At 40.2% G+C, this 23,934-nt stretch overlaps 1 protein-coding gene across 1 annotated transcript in view; it reads left to right on the top strand.

Moving 5' to 3' along the window:
- Nucleotides 1-6,661, top strand: part of TM2D1 (TM2 domain containing 1) — a 40,948-nt gene extending 34,287 nt beyond the window's left edge. Inside the window, exons 6-7 of the mRNA XM_003891972.4 lie at nt 2,624-2,753; nt 4,798-6,661. Of these exons, the coding sequence (XP_003892021.2) occupies nt 2,624-2,734 (111 nt within the window). The 3' untranslated portion in view covers nt 2,735-2,753; nt 4,798-6,661. The remainder of the gene's footprint in view (nt 1-2,623; nt 2,754-4,797) is intronic.
- Nucleotides 6,662-23,934: the final 17,273 nt, after the last annotated feature.

Genomic DNA, 23,934 nt, shown 5'->3' with positions numbered 1-23,934 from the left:
AGAAGACATTAAAACTTTAAAAATAGTGTACCAATCAGCTTATTCTATTCTTCATTATAATCAATAAGAAAAATTGAGATCCAGGAAGGAATAAATTATTTGATCCTGCAGCTAGTTATAGAAAGAGACAGCTTTCTCTTCCAAGTTTTCCTTTCAGTTTAGTGCTTTACCACACTGACTTAATTTGGTTATTTAAATAGGGTTGCGTTCTGTCATCCAGGCTGGAGTGCAGTGGTGTGATCATAGCTCACTGCAACCTTGAACTCTTGGGCTCAAGCAATCCTCCTACCTTAGCCTCTCAAGTAGCTGAGACTACAAGTGCACGCCATGGCACCTGGCTAATATTTTGTTTTCTTTTTTTTTTTTTGTAGAGGCAAAGTTCTTGCTTTTTTGCCCACACTGGTCTCAAACTTCTGGCTTCAAGCAGTCTTCCTGCCTTGGCCTCCCAGAGTGTGGGGATTATAGTTAATTTTTATGTAAATTCATAAAAAAGTGTCAAGCCAAATCAATTTAATCTTTAACAAGTAAGTCAATGTGCATAATAGCACCTGGCATGGTGTGTGGCACATACGTGCTTTGTAAGTACTACTTGAATATTAACGTGTAGTTCACTAGAATAAGTTCCCTGTTAGCAGAGATGGTATTTTATTCACCGTGTATAATGTCTAGCATAGAATCTGGAATATCATGGGATTAAATATTTGTTGAATAGTTTTAAGATCAAATTTATTTTTAAAATGAGGAATGCTTTATGGCAGTGTCCTTCGATTTTAAAAACAAAGTTCATACTCTCCATATATTTTTAAATTGCCATTTAAGTTTTCTATCATAAGTTTAAATAGTTGCAAAGGATATAACTTCTAGTCTGCAAATATTTACATATTTAAATAAAAGTGTTACATCAATTTTGAAATGTCTCCAACATAATATAAATATAGGATTTTAAATATCACCTACTTTAAAAAGATGTGCGTGAACTCTTCACTAACCATTATAATTTTTACGTTGCTTCTTTTCTTCCTTTATTTTTATTCCTCTTCTACAGAATTTTATCCTAACATAATACAGTTTTATGTTTAAAAGCTTCCTACTAGGCTGGGCACGTTGGCTCATGCCCTAATCCCAGCACTTTGGGAGGCCAAAGCAGGCAGATCAGTTGATGTTCTTAACCATTATCCTAGTACTGGGAGTTTGAGACCAGCCTGTTCAACATAGTGAAACCCTGTCTCTACAAAAAAATACAAAAACAAAATTAGCTGGGCATGATGGCGCACACCTGAGGTCCCAGCTACTTGGGAGGCTGAGGTGAGAGGATCGCTAGAGCCCAGGAGGGGGAGGTTGCAGTGAGTCAAGATCATGCCACTGCACTCCAGCCTGGGTGACTGAGATCCTGTATCCAAAAAAAAAAAAAAAAAAACAAAGAAATCTTCCTACTAATCATCTTATTCATTAAAATTAAAATATTTAAAAATTTTCTGTGATTTTTTTTGGATTGTCATTATAATAATGATACACAGTTGATCAAAACAGCATAAACATGCTGCAAATTATTTTTAAGCAAAAAGATGTAAAATGTTATTGGAAATGCATCTTTGGAACAGATACAGCAGAATATATTTTTGGACCTTTGAGTAAAGGATCGTTCCCTAAATCCAATATTTTGAGTTATCCCTTTGTTTGGTACTTCAGAGGCTTTCACACCTCAGGGAAATAGTCCATCATAAGACTCGGGGTATCCTGGATGGTAGGTATGCTTTACTATTAACAAGTGGGAGAAATGACCACAGTGAGGAGAAGTGGGAAGAGAAACTGACAGGATGCTTCCACTGTAGCATGGTATCAGGCAGATTTGTTTTACAAAGAGTATTTAGGGAATTAAGATCTCAAGATTGATTTCCCCTCTGGGCCCACATACACCTTGGTAAATCTTTGTCCACCTTTAAGGCTACAGTTTGAAGATTGCTACCTTAGAGGATAATTTATAGAGATTACGTTAACTAGATTGTCACATATGTGATTAAGTGGACAAGATGATGGTAGTGAACGTGTGTTGTTTTTCCTACCTCTTCCTTTTCCATTCCAGGTGGTTCTGGCAGGACTGTCAATGATACTACCTCATCTCCCAGAGGCGGCCTGGCCTGGCCAATCATTAAATCTATTCCCGTGGATATAGTAGGTTTGTCCACAGTAGGCATAAAAACCAAGCAGATCAATAAAAGTCTTTCCCTGGAATTGGTATATAAACATTGGGGAAGAAAATTTTACTTTCTTTATTAGGAGCTGCTGAGCCGGGAATATGTGACTCTCGAGCTGTTGGCAATTAGTTAGAGTGCCACTCTGCAGAATGAAGACAAGCAGAGCTAAGCAAGGAGGCAGGGAAGCCAAGGGCCTCAGGGAGCACAGAATTCAGTCCTTGGTGCCTGCAGCTTTTCTTTTGATCCTTTGAGCTATCCCAGCATTCTTTTCAGGTACATGAGCCACTAAATTACCTGTTTTTGCTTAGGTTAGAGCTGGATTTCTGTTGCTTCTGAAATACTTTTATTAACAACTGAGAAAAGTAAACTCAAAGTGTTGTGAAATATCTTCTGTAAAATGAATAATTTTGAAATTTTGTCTCTTTTAGATTGTTGGACCTTCAGATGGAAGTAGTTACATCATAGATTACTACGGAACCAGACTTACAAGACTAAGTATTACTAATGAAACATATAGAAAAACGCAATTATATCCATAAATATTTTTTAAAAGAAACAGTAAGTGATATATATATATATATATAAAATATAGTAGTATATTATTCACATAAAATTATGAGAATTTTAGGACCATAGAAAATTTTAAGAGACCATATAAACCTCTCAGGTCCCCCTATGCCTGAAGCATCTTCAATCCTTTGAAAAGCATTTTAGTCCACGCTTATGGCTCCTACGGTTCCCACTTCAGACTCTTTGCAGTGCATATGGTTAAAGGACAAAGTTCACAAAAAAGTAACATCAAAGCAAAAAGGCATTTATTATATGATGGTTATGATGAAAGTATGTGCTGTAAATAGTTCAGTATAGCAGATATTTCTGCTGCCCATCCCTCTAAGGGTCAGTATAATCTTTAACTTCCTTCTTTGGTTCTCCTTCCCTGAAACTGAAAATAGATACTGATAGAGTCCAAAGCCTGAATTCCCTGTAAGTCCTTCTTCTAACCTGAAGTTTGGCTCTGCCCATAAGAATTATTAATTGGCCTCAGCTTTATCTTTTTTTTTTTTGGAGACTGAGTCTTGCTCTGCCGCCCAGGCTGGAGTGCAGTGGCTCGATCTCGGCTCACTGCAACGTCTGCCTCCCAGGTTCAAGCAATTCTCATGCCTCAGCCTCCCCAGTAGCTGGGACTACAGGCACACACCACCATGCCCGGGTAACTTGTATTTTTAGTAGATACAGGGTTTCGCCATTTTAGTCAGGCTAGTCTCGAACTCTTCAGGTAATCCACCTGCCTCGGCCTCCCAAAGTGCTGGGATTATAGGCTTGAGCCACTGTGCCTGGCTGGCCTCAGCTTTAAATAAGTGATAAATCTGCTGAAGTCAGAGATACCATCCTTTTTCCTGGTTCAACTCTGGTTTTCTAGAACTCTGCTACTACAAGGTTTTTAAAATCTCAATTACCATACATTAGTCTATTCTAACAATCTTCCAATAATGCAAATTTTACTCAGGATTTTGGTAGAATATCAGGAAAACCATTTCCTGGTATAATTATTCTCTGTAATAGAGAAATCCTATATATCATGTAAGGTGAAGGGTAGCTTTTATGTAATAGTTCACTTTGAACTGTCTAGCAGCTGTCTAGCAGCTTTCATAGACACAGACAGGCAGAGAAAAATACAGGGTAGATATCCTAACCATTATCCTAGTTCTAGGGTTTTCAGTCAACTCTGTCTCAAAGACTGCTTCTAGAGACCAGCAAGAGAATAGACATTTGTTTTCTGTCTTGTAGAACAGAAACAGGATATGAAGTATACTTTTGCCCTTTAGGTGGATTTTTTTCTTTTCTAACAGTAAAATTATGGATATGCCTTGTAGTTATTATCATGGGATTGAACAGTGACACACCCTCAAGATGTAAGGAATTTATTCAACTGATTGTCCAAAAGGTTTTCGAAATCTTATAAACTATAAGTCTTTGAACCTTAAAATTAAAATAAAGCTTAGAGATCCATCTACATCTTCTTAACCAGGAAAAAAAATCGAGAGCTAAGGAAATTGAGACTAAGACACACAACTGATTAGTGCAAAAGTGAAACTAGAATCTAGGTCTTCCATACATTCTGTTACATGGTGGTTCTCTTTCTCCCATCCTACCCCAGCTCCAGTCAACTGTATCATTTTGTATTAGGCATTTTTGTTTTGGAAATTGTTTCTCCTGTCTTATGAGAAGGATTGTGTAGTTTCATGTAACTTTTATTATTCATACTGTAAATTGTGTCTCTTTCAAAAGTAGATTGTTTCTAAACCATAGTGTGTAAAAATTAAGCAAATGTAATTTTAAGAGGAATCTCATTATTTGTAGCCTATTATGTAAACATTTAGGTGGGATTCCAGAGTCAGATTTGAAACTTAAAACCTGAAGGGCCCATTAGGAAGGCCAGTATCTGCATTATCACTCATGTAATCTCTGCATTATACAGAAGTGCTCCAAGAGTGAGAAAAATATATATTGAGCAAATGAAATGTTAAAATGTACATCTGCAATAACCTCATTCGACTATTAAAAAATATTGTGTTTTAACTATTTCTTTTTTCTGTTTTAGGATTTGAGCGTCCTTGATTTTAATAGAGAACTTCTAGTGTCTGGATTTAAAGATTTCTCTTTTTCATTCATATACCATTTTATGAGTTCTGTATAATTTTTTGTGGTTTTTGTTTTGTTGATTTAGTTAAAAGTATATTATTGTGAGATTTATTTAATAGGACTTCCTTTGAGAGCTGTATAATAGTGTTTCTCAGGCTTCTGTCTCTGTGAGAGATAGCTTATTACTCTGATACTCTTTAATCTTTTACAAAGGCAAGTTGCCACTTGTCATTTTGTTTCTGAAAAATAAAAGTATAACTTATTCACATTTTTAGTGCTTTGTTATTGAGAAAATCTTCTTAAATGTTGAATGTAGCTGTCTTACCCATTTTGATCCTTCAAAGCAGTTAATCCGTGATGTGAACAAATACCATTTATATTGCCTGGAGCTTCAGTCCTGTGTATGACACCCACCTGTTTTTCTGCAGCTTTCAGATCTGTCTTTGCCTTGGTATCCAGGGAGCTAAAGATCATTAGGGAGTCTGTGAAACCTTGAGGCAACATATACACTTCTGGCATTGATTCAGGCCTCTGAAGTGTGAACTCTTTCCTTTTTTGCTTTGGGAGTGCTACACTAGCTTTTGGAAGACCAGATGCTGACTCATCGAGCTCACTGCAGTTATAGTTGAAGCTGGATGGACAAGGTGGGAGCACCAAACAGATGATTAATGTCTTCCATCTGTGAGCAGCAGCGGGCAGATGCCAGCACAGGTGCCTTAAGTGATGTACCAGTGTCTGAAAAAAGCAGCACCTGTATGTTAGCACTGGTTTTTCTTACCATGTTTAGAGGGGTTTTAAGAAGATGGAAATACATGAAATGTTACGTCCCAGAATACTATCCCACTTTTTCTTTAGGAACAGGCATACCAATTTCAAAATTACTAGTGTCAGTGCTCCTCAAGAGTAAAAACCATAATTTTTTGTCACATTTTCCTCAAAAGTGGATAGTATAGTATAATTAGCTTCATCATATGTAAATCATTCAGTAGTAACTTCTCAAGTTGGTGGGAGATTTTTAAATATTAATATATGAAATGAATTTGGTTGCCCCCCTAATGTACACCAGGAACATCTCTTTGATTTGTTCAAAGAGATGTTTGAACAAGTTTGCTTGTCCACCAAGTGGGAGGCCTGATCTATATGGGGGAATGCAGGAGTGAACAAAATCCCCGCCCTTTAGAAGTTTATATTCTCTTGTGACTTACTGTTTCACCGTGATATTTTTGGTCACAGTTAAACTGGTTGGTAGATACCATTTTCTAGTGTCCCTGAGTTCCTTTAGGTTGCAGACAGTGCTTTGTAGTATCATCTAAGCCCAGACTAAGTCATGTTTCCACAGTCAGATTAGTTCAACTATATAAGAAATACCTACTCGGGAGGCTGAAGCAGAAGAATCACTTGAACCCTGGAGGCGGAGGTTGCAGTGAGCTGAGATTGTGCCAATGCACTCGAGCCTGGGTGACAGAGCGAGACTCTGTCTCAAAAAAAAAAAAGAAAAGAAAAAGAAATACCTGCAGTCAAATTTTGAAAAGTAATCTTGATCCTTGCATAATAGCTACAGTCATTAGCTTGGCCAGGCAGTAAGTCTGTTTCAAAGCAGGTGATGCTAAAAAGTATTTATTCAAATAAGCTATACTCTTAAAGGGTTGTTGAGGAAGTACAGAAACAAAGTCCCTTCACAATACATTATTAAGCCTTTAGACTTTATTTTCACTTTAGTTTCCTAAATTTACAACAAGAACACTTCTAGTTTGCCTAATTCTGTTGCCTAATATGTAATTCTTTAACAGATTTTTTAATAAACTCATGTGAATGCATTTAAATTCTTTGTCAACTTTTTTTTCTTTCACTGAGCACTATTATCACAACTTGTTAGTAGTATGTATGAATATGAATTATATGTTAAACCCTCTGTGTCCGATGTTTTATATGTTAACCCTGGTTTTAGATCAGTGACCAAAATTGTGAGATGGATTAGCTCAGTCATTCTTTATTACTGCTAAGCCTTTTAAGGCAGAATGGGAAGGATTCTTTCAATCATATAGAAACGTTTAGTACCTTGTAGCAGTGATGTACAAATGATACTGCTTTTGCCTAAAGGATTAGTATAATTTCCAGAAGTACCTATGTACCCAGAAATATTGCTTATTTTAAAGATTCTGTTTTGTCTGTGGCCAGGATTTGTTCATGGAACTGCTAAGAGTATAAAAGAAATAGTGGTTTGGGGTTTGTTTTTTTTTGTTTTTGTTTTTGCCAATGGAGTTTCACTCTTGTTGCCCAGGCTGGAGTGCAATGGCACAATCTTGGCTCACTGCAACCTCCATTCTCCCGGGTTCAAACGATTCTCCTGCCTCAGCCTCCCAAGTAGCTGGGATTATAGACACGTGCCACCACACCCCACTAATTTTTGTATCTTAGATGGGATTTCACCATGTTGGCCAGACTGGTCTTGAACTCCTGGCCTGAAGCAATCCTCCCGCCTTGGCCTCCCAAAGTGTTGGGATTACAGGCATGAGCCACCACACCCCACCTGATAGATACATTTAAAAGGAAAAGGTAGGATGCCATATTAGAGGTCTGGCATCCAAGCAGCATGGGATGATAAGAAAAGTATAGACATATTCTGAGTCCTGAGTTTGCATTCTGTTTCTCGTCACTTATTTTGTGACTGAGCACGTAACCATTCTTAATCCCTCATATAAATAGAGGTAGTGACGTGTCAGGTAATGTTGAACAATTAAATGGCAGATACTAATTGTGTATTGAACACATTTTAAAAGAACGGGATAATGGCCTCAAGTACTGGTGAGGTCTGTCTGGAACTTGCAAGAGGTTCTGCACGCTGGGCTATATAGTATGGTTGTTTCTAAAATAAAATGCCAGTGGGCTCAAAAATCTCTTTGACAAAAGGAGGATAAGACACTTCGTTTGGACATTGTTTACCTGTTTTTCATATCTCCATTATCTTTATCCATATCTGCAGTTACTGGATGTAATATGGGCCAAAAATGTCTTTTTTTTAAATCAAGAATTAGTCTTATTGGCAGCTTCACTCCTTTAAGATTCTATGTAAGAAAAAGTGGAAATGTTACAGATTTTGTTTTTGTTGCTTTTTCATCTAAAGTTCACTGGAGATATTTAATAAGTTTTAAAATGTTGCTGTGAGGCAGCTGATCAGCCTACTTTTCAGCCTAAATTATGGTTAATTGCAAGCAATCACTATGCATACAACAGAGTGTTGCTTTTAACCTGTCAATGTTATCAGAATATGCCAAGCATGTGGAGATTACAACTTGAAAAATGATCAAGGTTAGAGCTATTTGGGCTGCATATGCCAAAGAAAAACGTTTTACCAGAATACTCTAAAGTGTGGTGTTTGGAACTTTTTATCATGTGAAGTAATTTTGTATTTAAGATGCTATGATTATGAAGGCTCAAGATCCTATCTTTGATTTTTAGAAAAACCTCAAAATTCGACTGATTCTGAATAGATTATGTAATTCACCTATTATTGTGCTATGAGGAACATTAAGGAGAATGGCATGAATTCTCTGTGTGATTTGTCACTGAGGCAAACTATTGGAGTGAAATGGTTCAAGACATAACAAAAATTGTTTTTAATAAGTGTTTTGAAGGCTGGGCGTGGTGGCTCTTGGCTCTAATCCCAGCACTTTGGGAGGCCGAGGCGGGCGGATCACGAGGTCAGGAGATCGAGACCATCTTGACTAACACAGTGAAGCTCCGTCTCTACTAAAAATACCAAAAATTAGCTGGGCATGGTGGCGGGCGCCTGTAGTCCCAGCTACTCGGGAGGCTGAAGCAGGAGAATGGCGTGAACCCGGGAGGCGGAGGTTGCAGTGAGCCGAGAACGTGCCACTGCACTGCAGCCTGGGCAACAGAGCGAGACTCCGTCACACACACACACACACACACACACACACACACACACACACACACACAAGTGTTTTGAACCTTTTAAAAGGTATTCAAAAGAAGTAAATTTGGCCGGGCGCGGTGGCTCAAGCCTGTAATCCCAGCACTTTGGGAGGCCGAGACGGGCGGATCACGAGGTCAGGAGATGGAGACCATCCTGGCTAACACGGTGAAACCCCGTCTCTACTAAAAAATACAAAAAAAAAAACCAAAACAAAAAACAAACTAGCCAGGCGAGGTGGCGGGCGCCTGTAGTCCCAGCTACTCAGGAGGCTGAGGCAGGAGAATGGCGTGAACCCGGGAGGAGGAGCTTGCAGTGAGCTGAGATCCGGCCACTGCACTCCAGCCTGGGTGACAGAGCAAGACTCCGTCTCAAAAAAAAAAAAAAAAAGAAGCAAATTTATTGTTTATTCTTTCTCAGCTATTTATTGACCTACTATGCACCTCTTCTGCTCTTGTCCTCCTACATTATATTCTCCACACAGCAGCCAAAATGATAAAAAATAAATGAGAACCTGCCACTGTTCTGCTTATTCTCCAGTGGCTTCTGTCATGCTTCAAATGTGCCATATCGATTCCTTTTTGTTTTTTTGGTTTTTTTTTTTTCATAGAGACAGGGCTTCACTATGTTGGTCAGGTTGGTCTTGCACTCTCGGCCTCAACCATGCCTCCTGCCTCAGCCACCCAAAGTGCTGGGATTACAGGCCACCAGCCTGAGCACCCAACCCAATTTCTACATCAATTTTTTTTTTTTTTTTTTTTTTTTTTTAGAGCCTTGCTCTGTTGCCCAGGCTAGAGTGCAGTGGCACGTGACCTTGGCTCACTGCAACCTCCACCTCCTGGTTTCAAGCAATTCTCCAGCCTTAGCCTCCTGAGTAGCTGGGATTACAGGGACATGCCACCACGCTCAACTAATTTTTGTATTTTTAGTAGCGATAGGGTTTCACCATATTGGCCAGGCTGGTCTTGAACTCCTGACGTCAAGTGATCCACCCACCTCGGCCTCCCAAAGTGCTAGGATCACAGGCGTAAGCCACCCCACAAGGTCTACCTCAAGATTTTTTACTTGCTCTTTCCTTTGCCTGGAGGACTCTTTCCCATGTTACATGACGTGCTTCCTTAGGGCTCTGCTCAAATATTTTATAAACATTAAAATTCTCTCTTTGAATGGGTGGTTTCTAGAGGTGGTTCCTGATAAAAGATCAGGGAGTAGATTATTAGAAATAATTAAAGGAAGCTACTAAATTGCCTATTATTTGCTATGTACTCTCCTGACCTGATTATTTCACTTAATCCCTATAAATCACCTCATGAGACAGGACAATTAGTTTCCCTTCCAGTGATAAAGGTCTTTTATGCTATAGATATCATTGGCTAGCCCTTAACATGTTAACAGAAGCTTTAGTTAAATATTGTGCCCCTCTGCGGAACTCAGGCTAGTTTCTGATTCAGTTTTTTAATATCCACCCACCTATTCATCCAAGTATACCATAAAGGGTAATGCTTAAATTCATGGACTTTAGGATCAGACACACCTGCCACTTCTTAAGACCAAACTCTTTGGATCTTAATTTCTTAATTCTTAAAATGGACATGTTAGTATCCTTCCCATGCAGTTGTCATAGGGTTAAGTGATATATTCCACAGCGTGTGGCACACAGTATGTAATAACTGATTGTTTTTAAGATTTTTGTATTTTTTGTCTTATGTATTTCCAATGCTCCTACAAGGTCGGTACAGCCATTTATATATCCATATTATATACATAATTAAACTGAAGGTTAGAGAGATCAAATATCTTGAGTAAGATTACACAGTCAGCAAATGACACTTAAAACCAGGTTTGTGACTCCTAAGCCCATCCTCCTAATCACTATACTATATCACCTCCCTTTTACACCCTCTCTGGGTGGACAACTGGCCATATATCTGTCTCATGTTTTAATAATTTCCCCACTGGAGTTTGTCATCAAAAAGGAAAGACAATCTTAAAAAAGCCTAATGGCTTCATTTTACAAAGAATATTCTGGGTGCAGTGGTTCATGCCTATAGTCCCAGCACTTTGGGAGGCTGAGGCGGGTGGATCACCTGACGTCAGGAGTTCTAGACCAACCTGACCAACATGGTGAAACCCCTGTCTCTGCTATAAATAAAGAATTAGCGAGACGTGGTGGCACATGCCTGTAATCTCAGATACTTGGGAGACTGAAGCAGGAGAATCGCTTGAACCCAGGAGGCGGAGGTTGCAGTGAGTCGAGATTGCGTCAGTGCACTCCAGACTGGGCAACAAGAGCCAAACTCCATCTCTAAATAAATAAATAAATAAATAAAATATTCTATTGAGGTATGTATACAATGCCCAAATCTTAAGTATAAAACTTGATAAATTTCTGCCTGTGTACACACCCATTTAACCCCCATCCAGTTCAAGATAACATTTCTAGCACTCCAGAAAATTCTCTTGTATTCCTTCCTAGTCAGCAACCACCCCCTCATGGATATCACTCTTTTATGAGTCTATCACCATAGATTTGTTTTGCCTGTTTTAGAACTTTGTATGTTTGGCTTCTTTCACTCATTATTATGGTAGAGTATTCCATTGTATGAATGTACCAAAAATATCGAGTCTACTGTTGCCAGAGCTGTGAGATAATAAATATGTTATTTTAAGCCACTAAGTTTATGGTAATTTGTTATAACAGCAATAGGAAACTAATACAGTTGTTATGTTCAAAGTGAGTTTCTTATAGGCAGTTATTTGTTGGATCATTTCTCCCCTATTCTGCTAATCTCTGTCTTTTAATTAGTGTATTTAGGCCACTTGCACTTAAATTAATTATTGATATATTGAGGCTTAAGTTTGCCATTTTATTACTTCTTTACTGTTTCCTCCCTCTGTTTTTCATTCTTCTGTTTTTCCTTTTTGCCTTCTGGGCATTACTTGAACTTAAAAAAATTAATTTTCCTCTATTTATAATGCTTTTGAGCATATTGCCCTACATAATTTTTTTTAGTGATCTCTCTAACCATTGCAATATAGATATGTAATTTATCACCCTCTACTGGTGTCAACACTTTACCCCTTTAAGTATCGAAAGCTTACTTCCATTTAGGTCCCTTTGTGCTTCCCATTTCTAAAATACAGTTGTCTCAAGTATTTCCTCTACATATATTGAGCACCACCATATCAGATAGTGTTACAAATTTTGCCTCACTTAGTAGCACCTGTAGGCTATTTAAAAATTTTTCTTCTCTGGGTTTCTGTGGCTCACACCTGTAATCCCAGCTACTCCAGGGGCTAAGAGAATCACTTGAATCCAGGAGGCGGAGGTTGCAGTGAGCCGAGATCACGCTACATTGTATTCCAGCCTGGGAGACAGAGTGAGTAAGACTCAACCTCAAATAAAAAAATTTTGCTTCACCTACCAAATATGATATAAGAAACTTATGAAGGGAAGTTAGTCTGCTATATTTACCCAATATTTATCCATTCTGTTCTTGTTCTTTTAATTTGCAAAGTCCCCAGCCTTATTCTGTTATTTTCTTTCTGTTTGGAGAGTTTACTTTAGCTATTCTTGAAGGGTGAGTTTAATGGCAACTAATTTTCTTAGTTTTCCTTCATGTGTGAATAACTTTATTCCCCTTCCATTTCTGAAGGATAATGTCACCAGATATAAGATGCATAACTGAAAGTTCTTTTCTTTCAGCACTTGAAAACTGTTGTGTCATTTCTTCCTGGCCTTTATGCTTTCAGATGAAAAATCCATCCTCTTACTAATTGGTGTTCCTCTACAGGCAGTGCGTCATTTCTCTCTGGCTTTTAAATTTTTTTTTTCTTTGGTTTTCAGAAGTTTAATTATGATGTACCTTGATCAGAAGAAGAAATGTAACAGTAGACACAGAGGTCACAGTGGTATGATTACTGCTTTGAAGGTGGGAGGAGGCCATGAGCCAAGGAATGCAGCTGGCCTCTAAAAGGAAGCTCAGAAAGGCAAGGAAACAGATTCTCCCATAGAGCCTCAAGAAGGCTTATAAAACTTTCTCCTGAGCTCAGTGAGACTCATTTTGAAATTCTGTACCTCCAGAACTATAAGATAATAAATTTGTGTTGTTTTAAGGCACCAAATATCTGGTAGTCTGGAGCAACAAAAATGGGAAACAAATATAGGCCTCAAAACCTCCTTTCACATATGGTCACTTATGTGGACAACGGAGTCAAACTTTCTTAGATCAGATTCTACCCTCTGCCTGTTAGTGTGCTGTGTGACCTTGGACAAGATACTTCATCTCTCTGAGGCTGTTATCTGTCAATCGGGAATGACGTAATAATACCAAACTACCCATTAACACGTCTGTTTCTATTTCCTCAGGACCTATATGTAACATTTTCAAAATTGTTCTCATCTGTTTTTTTTTCCCCTTAAATAATAGACTTTATTATTTAGAGCAGTTTTAGGTTCACAGCAAAATTTAGTAGGAAGTACATAGATTTTCCACTATCTCCACGCATGCATACCCCCCTCCCACCACTATCAAGATCCCTACTACAGTGCTATATTTATTACAATTGATAAGCGTACATCGACACATCATTGTCACCCAGAGTCCACAGTTTACATTAGGGTTCACTCTTGGTGTATATTCTGTGGTTTTGGACAAATGTATAATGACATGGAGCAACTATTATAGAGTCATATAGAAACAGTTTCACTGCCCTTAACATCATCTGTGCTCTGCTTATTCATCCCTCCCCACCCCCACTCCTGGCAACCACTGATTTTTTTACTATCTCCATAGTTTTGCCTTTTCAAGAATGTCGTATGTAGGAATCATATAGTATGTACGCTTTTCAGACTGGCTCCTTTCACTTAGTAATATGCATTTAAGTTTCTTTTGTGTCTTTTCATGGCTTGACAACTCAGTTCTTTTTATCACTGAATCATATTCCATTGACTGCATGTACCACAGTTTATTTTCCATTCACCTACTGAAGGACATCTTGGTTGCTTCTAAGTTTTGCCAATTATGAATAAAGCTGCTATAGACGTCTATGTGCAGGTTTTGTGTGGACATAAATTTTCAGTTCCTTTGAGTAAATACCAAGGAGCATGATTGCTGAATCACATGATGAGAACAAGTTTAGTTTTATAAGAGGCTGCCAATCTGTCTTTCAGAATATCTGTTAACATTTTGCATTCCCATGAGCAATGAATGAGAGTTCCTGTTGCTACACATCCTCTCCAGAATTTGGTGTTGTCAATGTGCTGGATTTTGGCTATTCTAATAGGCGTGTAATGGTATCTCATGGTCGTTTTAATTTGCATTTCGCTGATGACATATGATGTAGAGCGTCTTTTCGTATGCCTGTATGTCATCTGTATACTTCTTTGGTAAGGTGTCTATTATTTTTAATAGACTTTGGCCCATTTTTTATTCATGTTTTCTGATTTTTATATTTTTTAAAGGTAGGGTTTCACTCTATTGTCCAGGCTGGAGTGTAGTGGCATGATCAGAGTTCACTGTAAACTCCAACACCTGGGCTCAAGCAATCCAAGCAGTCCTCCCACTTCAGATTCCCAAATAGCTAGGACTACAGGCATGAGCCACTGTGCCTAGCTAACTTTTTCTCTCTCTTTTTTTTTTCTTCTTTTTTTTTTTTTTCTTTTTTTTTGAGACGGAGTCTCGTTCTGTCACCCAGGCTGGAGTGCAGTGGTACAATCTCAGCTCACTGCAACCTCTGCCTCCCAAGTTCAAGCAATTCTCGGCCTCAGCCTCCTGAATAGCTATGATTGCAGGTACCTGCCACCATGTCCAGCTAATTTTTGTATTTTTAGTAGAGATGGGGTTTCACCATCTTGGCCAGGCTGGTCTTGAACTCCTGACCTCGTAATCCACCCACCTCGGCCTCCCAAAGTGCTGGGATTACAGGTGTGAGCCACAGCGCCTGGCCCCTATTTTCTTATTGTTGAGTTTTAAAGGTTTTTTTGTATGTTTTGTATAACAGTTCTTTACCAAATATGTCTTTTGCAAGTATTTCCCCCCAGTCTGTGGTTTGTCTTTTCATTCTCTTGGAAGTAACCTTTGCAGAGCAGAAATTTTGAATTTTAATGATGTCCAGCTTATGAATTATCTCTTTCATGAATGGCGCCTTTGGTGTTGTATCTAAAAAGTCATCACCAAACCCAAGAACATCTAGATTTTCTTCTATGTTTTCTTCTAGGAGTTTTATAGCTTTGTGTCTCACATTTAGGTCTGTGATTCATTTTGAGTTAATTTTTGTGAAAGGTCTACATGTAAATTCACTTTTTCTATGTGGATATCCAGTTGTCCCAGCAACATCTGTTGAAAACTCATCCTTATTTGTAAACTTATTTTCCCCTTAATAATTATGACAGGGGATTTTTTCTGTGTGGATATCCAGTTGTCCCAGCAACATTTGTTGAAAACTCATCCTCAATTGTAAACTTATTTCCCCCTTAATAATTATGACAGGGGAAATGGCAGCACGTCCACCAAGAAAGAAGCCCAGAAGTTATCTTTGGTGCCATTTTCTTCCTACCTTGGATGGATCACCAAACTTAATTCCACCTCATAAATACTCTGAAATCATTACTTCATCCTCATTGCAACCCTGTATTTCAGGCTCCTGAATATCTCTCATCTAGGATCCTCTGATAAACTCCTGCCTTGGTTACCTGGCCAGAGCTCCACCTTCCTCTCTGTCACCCTTCCTACTCCTACCATACCAGACTGATGGTTCTGAAAAGAAAGCGATCATCTCTATCTCCTGCTTAAAACCTTCAAGAAGCTACCTATGTCATTTAAGATAAAATCCAGATTCCTTTTTTCTGGCTTAAAAGGTTTATCCTGATTGAGTCCCAGCCACCCTGCCCTGTCCCCTCACAGTGAGTACTTGGTCTGCTGACCCTCGAGATGACTGGAATGTGCCTTGGTCTCTTTTAGCCTAAGAATTTTGCTTACTGCTGCTGCTTGTTCTGACACTGCTCTGCTCACCTCCTTGTAAGGATTTCCTTCAGGTTCTTGAAGATGTGGTCAGAGGTTAGAAGTCCAAATCTGGTCTCAGTAGGCTAAAACAAAAGTAACAGCAGGGCTCTGTCCCTCTGGAGGCTGTAGGGGAGAAGCTGTTTGCTTGCTTTTTCTAATTCCTTTTTTTAAAAAACTTTATAATTTCAACTTTTATTTTTGATTCAGGGGTACATGTGCAGGTTTGTTACATGAGTATATTGCGTGATACTGAGGTTTGGGTGCAATTGATCCGTCATCCAGGAAGGGAGCATAGTACTCAATAGGTAGTTTTTCCACCTTTGCCCTCCTCTCCCTCTCCACTCTAGCAGTTCCCAGTGTCCATTCTTGCCGTCTTTATGTCCACGAGTACCTAAAGTTTAGCTCCCACTCGTAAGTGAGAACATGTGGTATTTGATTTTCTGTTCCTGTGTTAATGCACTTAGGATAATGGCCTCCAGCTGCTTCCATGTTGCACAAAGGACATAATTTCATTCCTTTTTATGGCTGTGTCCAATTCCTCTTTAAGTTGGGTTAGCTGCCCCTCCAGTCCTTTGTTAGTATCCTGTGCTTCCCTCTAGCATGGCACTGGTTAGATATTATGATAATCTCTTTTAAAAGCAATAACAACACTTATTTATTTATTTATTTATTTTGAGATGGTGTCTTGCTCTGTCGCCCAGGCTGGAGTTCAGTGGTGCAATCTCAGCTCACTGCAGCCTCTGCCTCCCTGGTTCAAGCGATTTTCCCGCCTCAACCTCCCGGGTAGCTAGGACTACAGGTGCACACCACCACGCCCAGTTAGCTAATTTTTGTATTTTTAGTAGAAATGGGGTTTCACCATGTTGGCCAGGCTGGACTCAAACTCCTGCCTTCAGGTGATCCACCTGCCTCAGCCTCCCAAAGTGCTGGGATTACAGGCGTGAGCCACCGCACCCCACCCCAAAAGCAAAGCTGCAATGAAGAGGCATATTGTAACAGACACCCGTCTACTCAGCACTGAGATTAAATATATGTTAGTAATTTGCCATATTTGTTTCAGATTTCTCTTATTTCTCTGAAGAAATACAAGCTTACAGACATAAGTAAAGCTTCACTCCTCCCAATCCTTTCTCCACCTTCCCTCCCTAGCAGTAAACCCTATCTGAAGCTGGTGTGGAGGTCTTTTTACTCATTTGTCTCCCTCACTAAACAGTTGGTGCCTTGAGGTATCCTTTTGCTTTGATTTCTCTATTCCAGGTGCTTAGCACAGGGATTGTCAGTAAATGTTCGTTGAACAGCTAACTGGTTGAAAGCCTCGGCTTGACTGCTTTTAACTTGCCACCTTCTGAAGCAACTCTTTCTAATTTTTTTTTCTTTCAGACAGCTCTGCCTGTCATTCTTACTTTAATGGAAACATGCTCCTTCTCAGAGAAGGGCTGAAATTATTATGAGGGCAAAAAGAAACAAAGGACAGAACATGAATTTTAGAATCAAACTGACTGGTTATGTGCCTGGCAGCGATTACTTAATCTCTCTGGATGTTTAATTTCCTCTTTTGTAAAAATGAAGCTTAATAATACTCATTTAGTTGGGGTTTGTGAGCATTAAATGAAATAACAAATGTGAATATGCCCTTTAGGTGGAATAGGTGCTCCATTCCTTCCTGTTCCTTCCTTCCCCTTCCTTCCTTCCTTCCTTCCCCTCCTTCCCTTCCTTCCTTCCTCCTTCCTTCCCTTCCCCTTCCCTCCTTCCCCTCCTTCCTTCCTCCTTCCTTCCTTCCTTCCTTCCTTCCCTTTCTTTCTTTCTTTTTCTTTCTTTCTTTCTTTCTTTCTTTCTTTCTTTCTTTCTTTCTTTCTTTCTTTTCTTTCTTTCTTTCTTTCTTTCTCTTTCTTTCCTCTCTCTCTCTCTCTTTCTTTCTTTCTTTCTTTCTTTCTTTCTTTCTTTCTTTCTTTCTTTCTTTCTTTCTTCTCTCTCTCTCTGCCCCCCTCCCTCCCTCCTTCCCTTCCTTCCTTCTTTCTTTCTTTCTCTTTTTCTTTTTCTTTCTTTCTTTTTCGAGATGGAGTCTCCCTCTGTCCCCCAGGCTGGAGTGCAGTGGCGCAGTCTCGGCTCACTGCAACCTCCGCCTCCCAAGTTCAAGTGATTCTCCAACCTCAGCCTCCTAAGTAGCTAGGATTACAAGTGCACGCCACCATGCCTGGCTTATTTTTTGTATTTTTAGTAGAGACGAGGTCTTGCCATGTTGGCCAGGCTGGTCTCTAACTCCTGAACTCAAGTGATCCACCCACCTCAGCTTCCCAAAATGCAGGGATTACAGGTGTCAGCCACTTAAAGTGCTGGGATTATAGGTGTGAGCCACTGCACCCAGCCTTCTTGTTTTTCTTTATCAGACTTTTCCCCCTGGTAGGCTTTGTGGATTATTTTCTTTCTCCATTTTCATGTTTATTTGCGCCAAATATTCCTTCACTCATTCCTTTCCCCAGTCTATAAGGGACCTCCACTGTACCTGTCCATACCCAAGCACCCTTTCAAGTCCAGCTCCATCCAGTCCTGAGGATTCCAGTTTCTTCTCCCATTTTCCTGATTAAATGTAGGTCATAGATCATTTAGGATCTGTGTTATACTCTCTATAATCTGACGTTTATGTTAGGGTGGTCTTTTCCATTCTATTTGTTCCTTGAGGGCCAGGACTGACTTATAGTTCAAGACCATTTTTCACACCTCTCAGCACTAACATAGGAGATAGTATGACATGGAGTTAGATTGCCTGAGTTCAGATCCTTGTTTTGCCACTTGCTAACTGTGATCTTGATTGAGTAACTTAGCTTTACTAAACCATGGTTTCCTTAGCTGTAAATTAAGAGTAATAATAAAACATTTTTTTTTTCTTTTTTTTCTGAGACAGAGTCTGGCTCTGTCACCCAGGCTGGAGTGCAGTGGTATGATGTCAGCTCACTGTAACCACCATCTCCTGGTCTCAAGTCATCGTCCCACCTCTGCCTCCCAAGTAGCTGGGACTACAGGCATGGGCCACCACACCCAGCTAATTTTTGTATTTTTAGTAGAGCTGGAATTTTGCCTTACTGCTTAGGCTGGTTTCAAGCTCCTGAGCTCAAGCAATCCGCCTGCCTTAGCCTCCCAAAGTGCTGGGATTACAGGTGTGAGCCACCACACCTGGCCAATACCTGTCTTCTGGTCTCGCTTAGAGAATTAGAATAAGGCATGTCTGTAAAGCATCTTGTACTGCACTTCTCCCTAAGTGCTCAATAAATGCTGGCTCTCATTTTGGTTATTGTCCATTACAAATGACTTATTATATGGCCTCTTAATGTTAGTGCTAATTGTACTCATTTCCTATTGCTGTCTACAAACTTCCCTGGTTTCAAACAATACAAATTTATTATCTTACAGGTCTGGAGGTCAGAAGTCTAGATTGGGTGTCACTGAGCATGAAAGTGCCTGCAGGGCTGTGCCCTACTGGAAGCACTAGGGGAGAATTGGTTTCCTGGTCTTTTCCAGCTTCTATGGGCCACTCACATTCCTTGGTTCATGGCCACATACCACTCTGACTTCTGCTTCCATTGTCACATCTCTTTCACTGATTCTGACACTCCTGCCTCTCTCTTTCATTTATAAGAATCCTTGTGATTACCTTGGGCCCGCCCAGATAATCCAGGGTAATTTCCTCATCTCAAAATTCTTAATCACATCTGCAAAGTCTCTTTTGACATGTAAGATAAGATACTTAAAAAAAAAAAAAGATATTCAGATGCTCTGGGCACTAGGATGTGGACACCCCTGGAGAGGGCCTTTATTCTGCCTGCCATACTAAAAGAGTAAAACTCATTCATTTGTTCAACAAACATTCTCATCACCTACTCTGTGTCAGGCCTTGCTTTAGTCCCTGGGGTTGCAAACACAAGAATAATATCTGGCCCTAACGCTGCTTTCATTCGAATGGAGAAACTGTCGGCAGTGGATCTGTCTTACGATAGTGTTTCCAAAAATGTGGAAGGGAAATAAAAATATCTCATGTTTAACAGTTAACCAGGCCTTAGTGCTCTTTTCACTGATGGAGAAGCAGAAAATGAATGTAGCATAGTTCTTTCTTTTTGAGACAGAGTCTCGCACTGTCTTTCAGGATAGAGTGCAGTGGCATGATCACGGCTCCCTGCAGCCTTGATCTCCCGAGCTCAAGCGAGTACTTGGAACCAGTAGGCATGTGCCACCACATCTGGCTAATTTTTAAATTTTTTGTAGGGACAGGGTCTCACTGTGCTCCCCAGGCTAGTCTCAAACTCCTGGGCTCAAGCAATGCTCCACCTCAGCCTCTCAAAGTGCTGGGATTACAGGTGTGAACCACCACACCCCACCCTAGCATAGCTCTTGTTAGCTTGTGCATACCCCAGACTTCGGCGTGTAAATACACAGCAATTGAATTGAGGTATTCTTAAAATTTCTCTCCCAATGAGAAACCAATAGAAACCAGACACACAATTTTCAAGTGAGAATGAGAACAGGAAAGAAAAGTATTGCTTTTATATTTCTTTTTAGCATGGAGGTTGTATGTGAGTAATTTTAAGGAATGCAAGGGAGAATGCTTTACTTTGGACATCATCTACCCAACAGAGTAACCTTTTAAATTTACTTTCTACCCATTGGAATAAACACACAGATGTTTTTTCTTTACTTTTCTGCCATCCATGCTTTCAATGGTCAATTTCCAGGATTATCAGAGGCATAATCTGATTTTGTTCACACGAATAGGAAATAAGAGAATGAACACAGGAATGGGAAGTACCTGACAGAATTCTTAGAGATATGGGCCTTGGTTGATGGGGCAAAATTGAGGAAAAGAGAGAAAACCAAAAATAGTATTTCCAAGTGTCTAATCAATCTTGTGTTTATTTGGGTTCCCTTTTCAGAAATGAACAAAAAATATCCTTCTCTAGACCCTGTATTTTCTACCTAATTCTACCTGATTCCTTTGAACCCAAACTTTCCCTCCAAACTTTTTTTCTTCTCCACAGTCTTCCTTCTATATCACTGCCAAGAAGTGGGCTAATAACACCAGAAGAACAAAAGCTAGAAAGGTTTTCCCTCTTTCCAAGTACCTGACAACATGTCACATTTTGGTTGTGATTGTTAATTGGGGCCTGGATGTGTTTGTACTTTGCCTTTAGCTCAGAAAGGACTGTTATGGCTGAAATGGGCTTCTTAAAATGCAAGAGGCTCACTCTAACTGGCCTTTTGCTTATTTATTATTTTAAAAGGTGGGACTGGAGCTGGGTGCAGTGGCTCATGCCTGTAATCCCAGCACTTTGGGATGCTGAGGCGGGCGGGTGACCTGAGGTCAAGAGTTTGAGGCTAGTCTGGCCAACATGGTGAAACCCTGTCTCTACTAAAAATACAAAAATTAGCCGGGCATGGTGGCTAGCGCCTGCAGTCCTAGCTACTTGGGAGGCTGAGACAGTAGACTCGCTTGAACTTGGGAGGCAGAGGTTGCAGTGAGCCAAGATCAGGCCACCACACTCTAGCTTGGGCGACAGAGCAAGACAAAAAAAAAAAAAAGAAAGGTGGGAACCTCGTTGAGTCACTTTGGTTTGTAGAGATCACACAGCTCATTTGTGAAGGTTATACTACCATTCTCTCATTCAACAAATACTTACTGGGGATCTACTATGTGAAAAATAGGGGCAGTAGGGTGGGGAGTAGGGAAGGGAAGTAGCATCTGAGCTTTAATCTGTACATGCACCATGACCTTTGATGCTATTTGCCTAAAAAGTATAATTCATACTCAGACTTATGGAAACTATATGGAAAACTGGTTTCCTCATCCATGCCAGTTCCAACTGCCTATCTATAGCACTGTGTTGAAAAGGATTATAACGCTTAGCTCAAGCATCATGGGAATAAGAGGTGGGATCAATACATAATGTTTGCTATAAGTGTGAGAGGGGAGAATGGTGACACATAGGCTGTGTGAATTTTCATTTATTCATTATACTGTTCCTAAATACCAACCATACACTTAGAACCATGAAGACCTATGTCGATGTAAATGCAGTACAAGCTAATATATGACTAATGCCAGTGGGGGGCCACAAACACATTGTACCAAAGAAGCATAGAGAAATTGCTCTAGAATAGTCACAGAAGGCATCAAGCAATAGCAGTACATGAACTGAGCCTTGTATATCAGGTAAACAGAACCACTATGAGTGTTATGAATGAGGAATTGATTATAGCAATTAGGTATGATATAATTGTGGGAGCATCTGGGGAAACAAGGTCTGGAAAGGAAAGCTGGAAGATCAGATATAAAATTGCTACTTAACCCCCCTGAAACACTGCCATGGGTGAATGAGTGGGAGCTTGCAAGGGAAATCTGGGAAGCTACAGGTGTCTAGCTCTGGGATCGGACTACCATAGAGAACTGATGGAGAAGCCCATAGAAGGTTGTTGACTCTGCATCTGGTGATGGGCAGGGGAGTTGGTGGTGGTCATCAGGGCCAGCAGGGAAGGAGAGCTGCTCTCAGAAGCTGAGATGCGAGGACCAGTTTGAACTTGAGAGCCCCTTTGTTTATGTCTCTCACTACGTCTAATCAGGATGCTCTTTCCAGAACTCTTGCAAATTTCTCTTTTGGTCAACTTAAACCTGGAATCATACAGGAAAAGAGATCCTGGAAAATGTGGTTGCAGCTTAACCAAGTTGACGTAGTTCAAAACCATCACACCTTGAAAAGTGGGACAGGCCGGGCATGGTGGCTCACGCCTGTAATCCCAGCAGTTTGGGAGGCTGAGGCAGGCAGATCACTTGAGCTCAGGAGTTCAAGACCAGCCTGGCCAACATGGTGAAACCCCATCTCTACTAAAAATACAAAAATTAGCCAGGTGTGATGGCTTATGCCTGTAGTCCCAGGTACTCAGGAAGCTGAGTCAGGAGGATTGCTTGAGACCAGGAGGTGGAGGTTGTGGTGAGCTGAGAGTATACCACTGTACTCCAGCCTGGGCGGTGGGAGAGAAACCCTGTCTCAAAAAAAAAAAAGAAAGAAAAGGACAAATTTGCATAAAGGAAGAAGGAGTGAACACAGCATGTGGGAAAGTCTTGTGAGCAAAGGCTTGCGGGTAGGAATGAGTAAGTTAGTACTTAGGAAACCATGAGTAGAGGTCTCATGCTGAGACATAGTGGAAGATAAGATTGGAAGCAAAGATTGGAGTCATTACTTAATTCACTTATTCAGCAATTATTCACTGAAAACATCTAGAGGGCACTGTAGTGGGTTCTAGGGGCATCATGATGCATAAAAGAGCCAGATTTGGAAGATTTTGAATGTTAGACTAAAGTTCTTGTTCAGTTTTTGATCCACCTGTTGAGAAATAATAGACTCTTCCATTTGGAACAACTGGTCAGTTCAATTTCTGTCCTTAGTTCAAGTCAACCAGCACTTAATTAAACTCAACCAACATTTAAGCTCCTTCTCTGTGCAAGCTCTTTGCAGGCACACGATCATTTTCCTTTCAATGGTGAAATACGGCTGCACCTGATAATATTGAGTAGAGCAGAAATACTGAGTCACTTCTTTTCCTGCCAATTCTCTAGAATGATTTGTGCCCACATGTTGTTTTATACCATGATGCCCTCCTTCCAAATAAAAGCCCTTTATTAGGCACTTAAGTGAGCCAAACAACATGCAGATTAAATGGCTTAAAATCACCAGTTTTGGCTGGACGAGGTGACTCATGCCTGTAATCCTGGCACTTTAGGAGGCCAAGGTGGGTGGATCGCTTGAGCTCAGGAGTTCGAGACCAGCCAGGGCAACATAGCCAGACCTCATCACTACTAAAAATTTAAAAAAAAAAAAAAAATTCAGCCAGGCATATTGGTGCACGCCTATCGTCCAAGCTACTTGGGAGGCTGAGGTGAGAGGATTGCTTGAGCCCTGGAGATTGAGGCTGCGGTGAGCCATGATTGTGCCATTGCACTCCAGCCTAGGTAACAGAGCAAGACTTTGTATCACAAAAAAAAAAAAAAAAAAAAAAAAAAGACCGGGCACAGTGGCTAATGCCTGCAATCCAAGCACTTTGGGAGGCCGAGGTGGGCGGATCACCTGATGTCGGGAGTTCGAGACCAGCCTGACCAACATGGAGAAACCCCGTC

Source organism: Papio anubis, chromosome 1 (genome assembly GCF_008728515.1).
Source record: "Papio anubis isolate 15944 chromosome 1, Panubis1.0, whole genome shotgun sequence".
Taxonomy (NCBI): domain Eukaryota; kingdom Metazoa; phylum Chordata; class Mammalia; order Primates; family Cercopithecidae; genus Papio; species Papio anubis.
The sequence above is the reverse complement of the archived record's forward strand: the minus strand, read 5'-3'. Positions and strand labels throughout refer to the sequence as shown.